General features: G+C 44.2%; 1 protein-coding gene and 1 long non-coding RNA gene across 6 annotated transcripts in view; one reads left to right on the top strand and one right to left on the bottom strand.

The window, feature by feature from the left end:
- Positions 1-1,843: 1,843 nt before the first annotated feature.
- On the top strand, positions 1,844-12,682 carry LOC102553072 (uncharacterized). Of its 2 annotated transcripts, XR_015686978.1 has the most exons (3): positions 1,844-2,651; positions 3,627-4,218; positions 11,867-12,682. It is a non-coding gene; the product is annotated as an uncharacterized LOC102553072 (long non-coding RNA). The 2 variants fall into 2 exon arrangements; XR_015686977.1 differs by lacking the exon at positions 11,867-12,682 and having other exon boundaries at positions 3,627-4,579.
- Usp18 (ubiquitin specific peptidase 18) overlaps positions 4,289-13,715 on the bottom strand; it is a 27,492-nt gene continuing 18,065 nt past the window's right edge. For 3 of the 4 annotated variants that reach the window (XM_087657676.1, NM_001014058.2, XM_087657675.1), the window contains 3 exons: positions 6,327-6,458; positions 5,952-6,001; positions 4,289-4,734 (listed from right to left, as the gene is read on the bottom strand). In XM_087657676.1, coding sequence (XP_087513802.1) covers positions 4,689-4,734; positions 5,952-6,001; positions 6,327-6,458 — 228 coding nt within the window. In that variant the 3' untranslated portion in view covers positions 4,289-4,688. Of the gene's footprint in view, positions 4,735-5,951; positions 6,002-6,326; positions 9,645-13,715 lie in introns of all 4 variants that reach the window. The other variant, XR_015685592.1, reaches the window with a different exon arrangement.

The raw sequence follows: 13,715 nt of genomic DNA, 5'->3' as shown, positions 1-13,715 counted from the left end.
TCTGATGCCCTCTTCTGGTGTGTCTGAAGACAGCTACAATGTACTCATATATAATAAATAAATACAAAAACGTCAGAAATCCACAAAATTTGAAAATTAAAGTTATTTCTCTTTTGTTGAGACATATCTTCTCCTAAAGTCCCCCTTTGGAGGATTTAACGAAGAATTTAAACATCTCTACCTCCAGATGAGGCAATACTTTGTGGCTAGGCAGCCACTAGACAAAACTGCCTGTTTCATCTGCAGACTAATACTGTCCAGAAAAGGACAAATTATGCAGAATAGTTGACTGATAAACTGCCAAGACAGGGTGATCAGCCCTTCAAAATCTGCATTTCAAGAGTCTGTCAGTTGATTTTGGGCCAGAAGACTGAAGACTTGCGCTCACATGTTGCTATCAGGGGGCTGTGCTAGTGGAGATTTGTCTCTACAACTCTCAGTTCTGGAAGCCATATTAGGCTTCCTTTGTGTATAGATATTTGGTCATTCTCAGATTTCTAACAGGGTTGAAGACTGATTATAGTCTCATAGCCTATCAGACTTTAACTCTGAATATGCATATTTTATTGGATAGTTATCAGATAGTATACAAGCTAGCCAAGATATAATATAGATTTTAAGCCTTTCTTAAGCTGGAATGGATAACTAAATGTTCTGTTTAACTGATATAGTGATGGACTAGGTGTTGAGTATATCGTACGTTTTATAAATTGTAGAATGGTAATAATTGTACTCAATTTATATATAAGTGAAAAGGCTTTATAACTGGACAAAAAGGGGGAAATGTGGCTTGCCCTGGAGTAATCTGTATTTTGATGCTAATTCCACTGCCCCAAGGACAGTTGCTTAGTCACATACTCAGGAATCAGGTGGCTTCACCAAAACCTCTCCATTGAATTTATAAAATACAGGTGAGGGGCAGGTACAAGATAAAAGGAGGCCTGTCACTGGAGGAGAAGGAAGGAGGGGTGGGAGAGAAGTTTGAAGGAAGAGGAGGAGACTGGAACGAAAAGGAAGGGAGACTGGAGGGAGAGAGAGAAGCCATGGCAGGACAATGGAGGCTGACATTAAGATCTCGCTCTGTGTATTTACAGGTTATCAATGTTCTTAAGGGATGGATGGCACCGGGCTTTGTATGTTTAAGTGGGCAATTATATCTTATCGATTGGATCTAAAAAAAAAAAAAAAGAAAGAAACTGAGATAGAAAAAAATTATTACAAAAATTACAGAAGTTGGATAAAATTCAAGTCAAATCAAATAACACCTGAAAATGCTGTTATGTTGCTAAAGTGCCTCTAAATGATATACATTAAAATTATAAAATTAAAAATTAGATTGTTGATTATGGTCCTGTTATTTTCATATGAGTGATAAACAGCTTTAATTAAGACTATGATATAGGAAGCTATAGTATGTATGTACATCAAAGATCTTTACATTAAATTTCCATTTTTAATGAAAATTACAGGACAAGTAAAAGCATTTTAGAGATTTATTTTCGCCCTCTTTAACTGTGTATAGGAGCATGTGCCAGTTTGCCGGTCCATACACAGGAGTACAGGTGCCCACAGAGGCCAGAGACATTGCCCCAGCTTTCTTTTTGTGTAGCAATTTTCTTAAAGACCTGTTCTGTAAGTCTTAACAAAAGGAGATAACTAATATGTTACGTTTAAAGGCTGATTCAAAGCTAGCTGGAGAGCTGTCTCCATGGTTAAGAGCACCTAGGCAGGCCCATGACGAACTTTTTCATTAGGTTCATTGGTGAGGGAAGACCCGCCCTTTATGTGGGCAGCGCCTTCTATTAGCAGCCCAGATATAAGGAGGTCACAGGGGAAGGCTTTTGCTCTTTGCCTGCTTCTCTTAGCCGCTTGCTCGGAAGTGCATCTACTCTTTTGATGCTGTCACTGCAGCCACCATCTTTGCTGACACCAGAATTCAGCTCCTTCAGCCTGACAATGTGAGCTAAGGACAAGCACCTCTTGAGTCCTTCAGCAGCTGATGAGGAGCCGAGGCATCCGGCCTTGTGGCTACGCACTTGCTACTGGTCCCCAGCTTCTCGATGTAAAGATGGCCACTGCCGGCCAATCCAGGCCTTATCATCCACCCTGCTCATCTCCCAGTTTGCTATTGGCGCCTCTGGATTCCTCTCCCCACCCCCACCACGTTCTTCACCCAAAACTTCTGTTCCCGTTATAATTTTTTTTCTGTAATCTTTTTCACCTGAAAAATTAGTTTTACCATATCATAACTACGCATCACTTCCCCTTTCAACCCCTTCAGCAGTTCCTTAGCCATCTGGTTAAATCCAAACCGCTCAACCTATTTAAGACCTCTCTCCCAGTCTCCACCCCTGAATACTTGCTTCCCCAGCACGGGAAAGTCATGTTTGCGGACTTCATCCGACCTTGAATATTGTCTTTTCAGCCCCCTGACTGTGTATGCTTTCCCTACAAACCGTTATCCTTCCTCTAAGCCCCTCCCACTGGAAGGCTTACTCCCTGCCCCACAGCACAGGGGTTTCACTTTCAGTTCCTGTATCTAGGCACTTTGTGTTTCATCAAACCACAAGCTTCCCAGCTACTGGCACTGTTCTGAGAAGAGGGTGAAACTTCAGGTGGAGTCAAGTGGATGGAAGCCTGGCTTTGAAGGTGTAAGTGATCCCCAATCCCTTGCTTTCCTCCTCCCACCCTCCTTCTCTTGCTCTCACGTTCTCTCTCTCTCTTCTTGTCCACCGACGGAGGCTGGGGGGGGGGGGGGGGTTCATTTATACTGCCATGATCCGCACAGGGCTCAGCAACCATGAATCCTCTGAAAGTGCCAGTCAAAATCAATTCTTCCTCGCAAACACCTTGGTCACGACTGTGCTAAAGTATCCTGACTGACCTCACAAAGACTGGATGATCACGATTTCTTTTCCCAGTAAATGTGTGATAAACTAATGTCTGGGCTGAGGGGCTGGAGAGATGGCTCAGCCATTAAGAACACTGGGCCAATGTGGGCCAATGGCTCACAACCATCTCTAATTCCAATTCCAGAGGCTCTGGTGCCCTCTGGTGGCCTTCACGGGTACTTCATGGATGGATGGGACACAGAGATGAACACGCAACCAAAACACTCCTACTCTTAAAAGAAAAATAAATCAAAAGAAGGCAGGCTGAGGTCAGTGAGGTTGTTCAGAGGATAAAGTGGCTTGTCGTCCAACACGACTGCCCACCTGAGTTCGGTCTTTGGATCCCACAGTGGGATGAGCAAACCGGCTTCCATGTGCATGCGGTGGCACACGCAGACACTAGTAATAAATATTAACAACAACAATAGTAATGTAACACAGTATTAATAATAATAATAATAATTAATAATAATAATAATAATAATTTTTAAGTCGAGCTGATTTTTAGCCAGTACCGAGGTGGAAATTTCTGGTTTCTTTGGAGACTCAGTTGTGTCTGGGAATTGGCTTATGAGAGGCTATTTTGCTGAAGCAGACACAGGAGAGGATGTTTTTCTGAGAATGGAAACGTGGTATTTTTCTGGGAACTGTCTTGTGAAAGGGCATGTGAGAGAGCAGAGGCTGGAGAGGGTGCATGATATTTAGAAAAAATAAAAATATATCCCCCACCGACAGTGAGAGGACGCTCCTGCATCGGTCCGCCTTCCAGCACTTCGCCGACCTTCTCTTTTCACGACTTCATGGAAAGAAATGCTTCTTGCCACTCCTGCTGACTCGTGCCAATTTGGTGGAGCCTTGAGGTTTCTTCTGGATTGAGCCGCTGCTCCTGATTTGTGCTTGGTGCTTTGGACCAGACTGCTGATATCCTGACAATGGAGACTGGAATTGCCCCCAAAGAACTATCTCTAAACAGGCCCACATCCCCCATTTCCTATCATCCTTTCTTTTCCCCCTACCACTGGTTGGTGTGCTAGCAGGGAGGTTGAAGTGTTTAAGAAGGCTTATTAAAAATACATTTTAAAAGTTCTAAGCCTACACAGTACATGCTAGTATAGTCACACTAGCTGTAAAACACTAAAATACTTCCCTCCACTGTCCCTTGTCACCCCAATTTCTCCTACAACCACTGATCCCTATCTGACTGGACTCCCACAGTTCCCCAACTCAACAGGTCATGTCTTGTACTGAAGGTCACAATCAGGACATGATCTGTTCAGATCCACTGGTGAAATTATTCATTCCAACTGATCTAGACTGATCTAATAGGGTAATTGCTAATATTTTAACAATTATATTCATGTATTTCTTATTGCTATAACAAAACACCCGAGGCCAAATAGTGTGTAATAACATTTATTTGACTTGGAATTTTGAAAGCTAGAGGATCCAACCAGCTTGGCACTGGCATGTTGGATCACCCTGTTTGCATCACCACGGAGAAACAGAAAAGGAACTATTAGTGCACAGAAGAGAGATCCCATGAACTGATTACCTCCCACTGGGCCCTGTCCCTTAAAAGTTCTGTCACCCAAACGCCTCCATACTAAAGACCAAGCCTTCTGTGTGTGAGCTGTTGGGAGACAAACTACAGCCAAGCCACAGCAATAATAATAATCCTTGCTTATAAATAGGGCTTAATTATGGTTTTTAAATTACGATTCTCGTTGAAATGCAGCAGATGTGGGTACAGGAGAGGAGAAAAGAGTCTGTCACTCTCTGAAGGTGTGAGTATATCTGTCAGGATCCAGTCTTCATGTAAACCAAGAGATAGGCAGTTTCCCTCCTAGAAAACAGAGAGCACGTGTCAGCACACCATCCACAGTGAAACTACAGTGCAACATGCGTCGGTCAACCTCCTGGCTCCCAGGTCAAGCACCTGACACTTAGGTCAATGACCCACCCAGCCATTCCCTCAGAGCGCCAAAATGGTGACCTGAGAGGGGAGCTATTAAATGACATCTAAATAAGATGGTGAAAAAAAAAATCTGTGAGATTCAACTAAATCTAACTCTGGGGGTTTTTGGGGAGTTTTGGGGGGGTTTTTTGGGGGGTTTGTTTTGTTTTTTGTTTTTGTTTTTTTGCGAGCAGGTTCTGCCATAGAGCCGATTTAAGTCCGTCGTTCACATACTGTGCGTGGCCTCCTTTGTGCTACGAGGGCAGCGCCACGGAGCTGCGGGCCTGCCAGTTCCTGCTGTAAATCAGGAAGATGCCAGCAGCCATGAGAAACAAAGATCTGGCATCTAATAGAAATGCTTGAAAAGAAACAAGAAAAGGCTGGCCAAAGGGTTGGCGGAGGATTTCAAATACAATTGCATCTGCCCCTTTATTTTTCAAGTGGCCAAGCCTGCCTCTTAGCTGAGGCGATCTCTGATCACCTTTTGTGTGTGCCATTGTTCCCAGACAAGGGAAAAAAACAGCCGAGAGAGCTTTACAAAGACTCTTTTCTATCCTCACCCAGCCTTTTATTTTTCTCTCCAGCATCCCCTCTGTAGTGATTGGTTTTTAGAGATATTTGTTGGGTTTTACTAAATGCAAGCCATTGCTAGACATAAAAGACAGACAGAGAGAGAGAGAGAGAGAGAGAGAGAGAGAAAGAGAGAGAGAGAGAGAGAGAGGTCCTTCCCCCTCAAAGAGTATATGTGAAATGTGAGAGAAAGTTATATAAGCAAGCAATTATGACTGTTGGAGGGAGACATGTTCAAGATGCTATGCACAACGGAAAGAGCCCATGAGGAACAAAACATGGGGGTGGGGGGGACTTTGCAACTAGGAAGAAAATGGCAGATGGTACATTTAGACTCCATTACAAATCCAAAGGCATTGCTGAAATCTCAGTGCTGAGAAGCATGTTGTAGTGGGAAGGTAGTCACGGATAAAGCTGACTGGTTAGTCTGGGGAGTTGTCGGAATGCAAGAAACACAGAAGAAGCCTTAAGGATTTCACATGGCTGAGAATTCAGAGTGAGTTTGTTGGGTTTCAGGAACCCAGCCCTTCTCTTACCAACGATATATGTGATCCCCATAGGTACACTGGACATCCTTCCAGGTCACCTGCAAGGATATAACGACCAGGTCAGCATCCTACTGAGTTTGAAACGTATGAGACTGTAATGTGCCCCCCTTCACCCTAGATAAGTCCATTCCTCTCGTTAAACCTGGTTATGACAATCTAGGAGAGTTACAACTCTGGCTTTAGAGACATTTCCTACAGAGTCTGAAGCATTAGGGCACTGAGTCAAGAGTACCAGAAACGTGGGCACTGAGCTGAGCATGTCCAGTTGTAAACCAGAAGCTGAGCGCCCAGGTAGCCTCAGGCTCGGGAGTTACTAGAGGAAGCTAATCTAGGACAAGTAGCGATGTGGATGGCGTTTCTCACCCAACAAACATGTGAATCATTGAAGCAGAACCATTCTCCATCCACGGGATTCCGGATGTAGGCACAGTAATGACCGAAGTCTGCCATCCCAACATGGGCAATCACAGCAAAGAGTTCATAGTGTATCTCAGACTGGAGGGAGACAAACACAGAGACAGCTCAACCACCACACCTCCTCTCAGTGATGGCCCTGGACAGCGAAACCCATCCCCTCTTTGGTTCATTTTTTATTCTTTGCTCACTCTAGGTCAGGCGCTGGTTCCTCAACAGGCAAAACGAGTTCTAGCCGGCCACAAGTACTTTGCAACTAACTGGATGGCAAGGGGGAATAGGAGGCAGAAAGGTGAACCCCAAATTTCTGGTTGGGAAGTTGAGAATATGTTGATAACTGTGAAGTCGAGTACAGAGCAGGGCCATTTGGAAATGGAGACAGTGAATTTGATCCCTGGGATTTCTAAGTAAAAGCACTCGGGACTGCACTCTGTGCACATCCAGACGCCAGAGGAAAACACCAAACGCCATCTGGAACCCTGGTGCACGGAGCCTCCTGGAAAGAGCGGCGCAGATCTTCCCGGTTGCTGCCGCCGCGGAGAGGACTTAGGCAGTACCCCACGAGCAAACTTGAGCCTTGGAACCGCAGGTAGGACCAACTTTTCCCCTGCAAGAAACCTGCCTGGTGAACTCAGGACACACAGAGGCAAAATTCCTCTAGGACCGGGCACTTCCTGTGTTTACCGGAAGTCCCACACCCGCGGATCCTGGCCCGCAGCAGCTCTCTGCTCCCAAACCCCGTGGGGGAGAGACCTCACCGCCTGATCAGGTGGGCACTCCTGAGGCTGCAGAGCGGAGGAGACCACCAACACTGCCCACCCCTGCCCACATCCCTGGCCCAAGAGGCAACTGTATAAGGCCTCTGGTTTCCCGTAGGGGAGGGCCCAGGAGCGGCAGGATCCCTGCACCTGAGACACCGTCGGAACCTGAAGGAAACAGACCGGATAAACAGTTCTCTGCACCCAAATCCCGTGGGAGGGAGAGCTAAACCTTCAGAGAGGCGGACACGCCTGGGAAACCAGAAGAGACTGCACTCTGTGCACATCCAGACGCCAGAGGAAAACACCAAACGCCATCTGGAACCCTGGTGCACGGAGGCTCCTGGAAAGAGCGGCGCAGATCTTCCCGGTTGCTGCCGCCGCGGAGAGGACTTAGGCAGTACCCCACGAGCAAACTTGAGCCTTGGAACCGCAGGTAGGACCAACTTTTCCCCTGCAAGAAACCTGCCTGGTGAACTCAAGACACAGGCCCACAGGAACAGCTGAAGACCTGTAGAGAGGAAAAACTACACGCCCGAAAGCAGAACACTCTGTCCCCATAACTGGCTGAAAGAAAACAGGAAAACAGGTCTACAGCACTCCTGACACACAGGCTTATAGGACAGTCTAGCCACAGTCAGAAATAGCAGAACAAAGTAACACTAGAGATAATCTGATGGCGAGAAGCAAGCGCAGGAACCCAAGCAACAGAAACCAATACTACATGGCATCATCGGAGCCCAATTCTCCCACCAAAGCAAACACGGAATATCCAAACACACCAGAAAAGCAAGATCTAGTTTCAAAATCATATTTGATCATGATGCTGGAGGACTTCAAGAAAGACATGAAGAACTCCCTTAGAGAACAAGTAGAAGCCTAGAGAAAGGAATCGCAAAAATCCCTGAAAGAATTCCAGGAAAACACAATCAAACAGTTGAAGGAATTAAAAATGGAAATAGAAGCAATCAAGAAAGAACACATGGAAACAACCCTGGACATAGAAAATCAAAAGAAAAGACAAGGAGCTGTAGATACAAGCTTCACCAACAGAATACAAGAGATGGAAGAGAGAATCTCGGGAGCAGAAGATTCCATAGAAATCATTGACACAACGGTCAAAGATAATGTAAAACAGAAAAAGCTACTGGTCCAAAACATACAGGGAATCCAGGACTCACTGAGAAGATCAAACCTAAGGATAATAGGTATAGAAGAGAGTGAAGACTCCCAGCTCAAAGGACCAGTAAATATCTTCAACAAAATCATAGAAGAAAACTTCCCTAACCTAAAAAAAGAGATACCCATAGGCATACAAGAAGCCTACAGAACTCCAAATAGATTGGACCAGAAAAGAAACACCTCCCGTCACATAATTGTCAAAACACCAAACGCACAAAATAAAGAAAGAATATTAAAAGCAGTAAGGGTCGATCCCCAGCTCCGAAAAAAAGAACCAAAAAAAAAAAAAAAAGCAGTAAGGGGAAAAGGTCAAGTAACATATAAAGGCAGACCTATCAGAATCACACCAGACTTTTCACCAGAAACTATGAAGGCCAGAAGATCCTGGACAGATGTCATACAGACCCTAAGAGAACACAAATGCCAGCCCAGGTTACTGTATCCTGCAAAACTCTCAATTAACATAGATGGAGAAACCAAGATATTCCATGACAAAACCAAATTTGCACAATATCTTTCTACAAATCCAGCACTACAAAGGATAATAAAGGGTAAAGCCCAACATAAGGAGGCAAGCTATACCCTAGAAGAAGCAAGAAACTAATCGTCTTGGCAACAAAACAAAGAGAATGAAAGCACACAAACATAACCTCACATCCAAATATGAATAGAACAGGAAGCAATAATCACTATTCCTTAATATCTCTCAACATCAATGGCCTCAACTCCCCAATAAAAAGACATAGATTAACAAACTGGATACGCAATGAGGACCCTGCATTCTGCTGCCTACAGGAAACACACCTCAGAGACAAAGACAGACACTACCTCAGAGTGAAAGGCTGGAAAACAACTTTCCAAGCAAATGGTCAGAAGAAGCAAGCTGGAGTAGCCATTCTAATATCAAATAAAATCAATTTTCAATTAAAAGTCATCAAAAAAGATAAGGAAGGACACTTCATATTCATCAAAGGAAAAATCCACCAAGATGAACTCTCAATCCTCATCTTCGATTGGTTTATATACAAGTGTGCAATTTCTAGGCTTGAAAGTAAAATGATGCTATCTGGTGCTGGATAGAGGAGCCTTATTTTTTATTATGGCAGCTTGCTATTTTTGTAACATGGTGATTTGGTTGAACACAATAAAGTACAGTAGTAACTGATCTCCCCCTCTTCCTGGATGAGTGAGGAGATGATTAAATGTTGATGTCAGCATCCTTGAGCATATTCAGATGAGCTTCTGCTTCTGTTGAAAAGGATGCTGTGTTTGATTGTGGTCCGAAGCTTTGAAGCACTACTTGGCATCTCCTTCCTTGGAGGTCTCACTGTTTAAACATAACAGATTTGATAGCTTGTTGGTAAGGTGAGGTCCAGCTTGTCTCCACTAGGTCATCTTCATGTGAATCTGGTGGTTATACGGTTTTGTTCTAGGGATATTTCATTTTTTTAATAACGGTTTTAGCTGACATTCATGGAGAGAATGAATCCTTAGAACTGTGCCACTAGTGAAAGGAAATCCTGTCTAGAGTATGTTTCTTTACAAAGCTGTGTCACACCATCCTTTGGGCCCTCTGCTGGAAAAGTAGAATCAAGTCTCAAATAATGCCTTTTAAATTGTATCCTCTAGTATTATAGATGTAGGACAGTACTGTATCATACCTCTGTGGATGTAAAATAGCTTGTACCTGCTTTATGATACGTAGTAGTGACCGTGCTTTATCAGAGCTGTTTTTAATGATGTTGCTCAGAATGTTTTCTTTCCAGATGATGATTGAGAAGCTAATTTAAAAAAAAATGGTGCCAGGTACCACAAGAGTAACAGAAAAAACAAAAAAAAAAAAAAAGCACTCGGTAAGATGAGAGCTGGGGGCAGGGGTGGGAGAGGGGGATGGGGAAAACTGGACAGGAGATTTGAGGTGATTGATGAAGACCATGAGAATTAATGAGATGACATTCAGGGGTGAGGCGGAGTAGACACAAAGTTAACATGCACAAAATGATGAGAAAGGGCTCCATCAGAGACAGACGTCACGGGAGAAAACCTGTGTAGATAGATGTGGTTTGAATGAGATGTTACCATAAGTCCTGGGCATTTGAAGACTTGGTCCCCTGTTGGTGGCTGTTTGAGGGGATTAGAAGGGCTGGCTTGGCTGGAGGAAGAATGTCACTGGGCTTTGAGGTTTCAAAACTTACACCATTTCTAGTGTGTTTTCTTCTTGTTGTTCATGGATCAAGATACGAGCTCCCAGTCACTATACTGGCCACTGGCTTCTGGCTACCTCCTTTCCACCCTCATGGACTCTAACCCACTGACACCATCTGCCCAAAATAAACTCTTTTTTTTCTATAAGTTGCCTTGGTCGTGGTGCCTTAGCATAGCAATAGAAGACCAACTAGTTTAGAAATTTATAACAGGAATAGGCTATAACTGCAACATCCCTGATCATAGTAGGATTTTTTTTTTTTGAGGAATGTGGGAGGCTTTGGAACTGTAAACTAGAAAACTGGTTGAATAGCATAAGCAGGGCTTAATAGACCATTCTAGTAGGAGTTTGGAAGTCAGTAATGCTAACAACTGTGCAAGTGTCCCAGCTCAAGAATCTTCAGAGGGGAAGAATATTAGCAACGAGGCTCTAGACCATTGGTGTGCTGTTTTGGCAAACAGTGGGGATGATTTCTGCCCACATCCTAAGAACTTGTCTAAGACTGAATTTATAAAGTTGTGGACTAATTTCTCTGGCAGAGGAGATTTCAAAACAACCTTATATTGATTCTGCTGCGTGGTTATTAGGAATCACTCTTATGCAGGTCTACAATGACAAAAGAACAGAGGAGAAAGAAAAACAAAATTACAAACCAGAAAGAAACGAGACACTGGCAAGCTTAATGTTACAGCTAAGGCATGTGCTTCAAGATAGTCTGTAATTGTTAAGATTTGCACCATTAGGGATGGGCCAGATCTGCAGTGGGATAAGCACCATCAGGGCAAGACCTCCACCCAGCTAAGTGTGTAACTTGTGAAAGGAAAAGGCCTAGTGAATTTTCTAAAAAGAAACAAAAACACAACTGGAAATGTGACTTGAAGGGTCCTGGGTTCATTGTGAGTTGCTGGCCAAACTTAGCAGTGTCATGCTGACTTTAGAGTCATGAACGATGCAAACAAAGGAATTGTGGGTTCTTCTGCAGTAAGAGAGCTTCTGAGGCCAAGTGTGCAGCAGAGGGGTCTCTGCCTGGAGGCTCCGAGAGGCCATTCGGTGAAGCCTGAGCTGCATTGGGTACCCCAAGAGGTGCCAGAGCTGTGAAACATCTGCCAAGAAGACCTTGGCACAGGGACAGAACCATACAAGAGAGAGGTGTATCCTGCAGGCAGTGGGAGGGGCAGAGTGAGCTGAGCCCTTCGACACGGAACATGGAGCTACCGAGTTTGGAATTTGCTTTGCTAGGTCTCATTCCTTGCTATGCCATCATGCCTACATTTTCAGGATCACAGTGTATATGCTGTGCCATTTTATGTGTGGAGTAAGTAACTTGTTTCCTTATTTTGTAGGGAGTTACAACTAAGAGACTACCGGGCTGGAGAGATGGCTCAGTGGTTAAGAGCACCGACTGCTCTTCCAGAGATCCTGAGTTCAATTCCCAGCAACCATGTGGTGGCTCACAGCCATCTGTAATGGGATCTGATGCCCTCTTCTGCTGTGTCTGAGGAGAGAAACAGTGTACTCACATACATAAAACAACTAAGAGACTACCATGAGTCTCGGAAGAGACTTGTACTCTGGACTTTTAAGCAGTGCTGAGACTGAGAAAGGCTACAGGACCTTTGAAGTTGGACTAATGAATTTTGCATCATCGTATGACAAGCCTATGGGGTCCAGAGAGCAGAACGTGGTAATTTGAATGAGATATTCTCCATTACGTCTTGAGAACTAAACACTTAGTTTCCATTGGTGGTTGTTTGGAAGGAATTATGGGTATGGCCTTACTTGAAGAATATGTCCCCAGGAGTGGGCTTTGAGATTTGAAAGCACTCTGCTTCCTGTTTGCTGTTCCAGATGCAAGCTCTCAGCCACTGTTGACGTGTACCTACCACCTACCACCACCATTTGGCCATCATGGACTCTACATCTCTGGAACCATAAGCCCAAAATAAACTCTTTTTCCTATAAGTTTCCCTGGTTGTGATGTTTTTGTCACAGGAATAGAAAAGTATCCATACATCAGACACCAGGAGAGCCATGTCACTATCACAGATCAAAGCATCCATTAGAGCTGACAGTAAATATGCTACAGTTTCTTCCCTTTGCAACATGACCTATTACAATGTATATTTATTATTACAAATATATACAATGTATAATTGCAATTGCATGGTGGATAGCTCCATCTAAGGAACTTCTAGTAAGGATACTGTTCTGTCTTCCCAGGGGGTGGGAGATGAGGTTCCAGTCTACTGTAACCTGAGCCTTAAGAAAACTGGAAGGAGGGGCTGGGGATTTAGCTCAGTGGTAGAGCGCTTACCTAGGAAGCGCAAGGCCCTGGGTTCGGTCCCCAGCTCCGAAAAAAAGAATCAAAAAAAAAAAAAAAAAGAAAACTGGAAGGAATGAGAATAACTTAGGGTTTCCATTGCTGTGAACAGACACCATGACCAAGGCAACTCTTATAAGGACAACATTGAATTGGAGCTGGCTTACGGGTTCCGTGGTTCAGTCCATTATCATCAAGGTGGGAGCAAAATGTTCCACATTTTGATCCAAAGGCAGACAGGAGAAGACTGGCTTCCAGGCAACTAGGAGGAAGGTCTCTCAAAGCCCACTCCCACAGAGACACACTTCCTCCAACAAGGCCACACCTACTCCAACAAGGCCATACCTCCCAATAGTACCACTCCCTGGGCCAAGCATATCCAAACCACCACATTCATTAATTAGTGATTTTTAAAGGAATATACAGAAAACTGACTAGCTCATAATGGATTGTTCTGAAAGTTAGCATCTGGGACTGAAAGTAAGAGCACTTGCTGATCTTGCAGATGACACACAGACAGTTTACAACCATCCTTAACTCCAGTTCTAGGGGATCGGACATCCTTCTGGTCTCCATAAGCACCTGCACAAATGTAGCACACACATATACATTCAGGCATGCACACCACACACACACACACACACACACACACCACACACATAAACACACACCACACACATACACACACACACACACACACACACACACACACACATATTAATATAAATAGGGGCTAGAGAGATGGGTTAGAGATTAAGAGCAGAGGCTGCTCTTCTAGAGGTTTGGTTCCCAGCACTAATATGGTAGCTCAGAGCCATCTAAATCCAGAGGATCCTGTGCCCTCTTCTGACCTCCATGGGCACCAGACATGC

This window comes from Rattus norvegicus, chromosome 4 (genome assembly GCF_021556685.1).
Source record: "Rattus norvegicus strain SHRSP/BbbUtx chromosome 4, alternate assembly SHRSP_T2T, whole genome shotgun sequence".
Lineage (NCBI taxonomy): Eukaryota > Metazoa > Chordata > Mammalia > Rodentia > Muridae > Rattus > Rattus norvegicus.
Note: the sequence above shows the minus strand (reverse complement) of the source record. Positions and strands in the feature narration are given on the sequence as shown.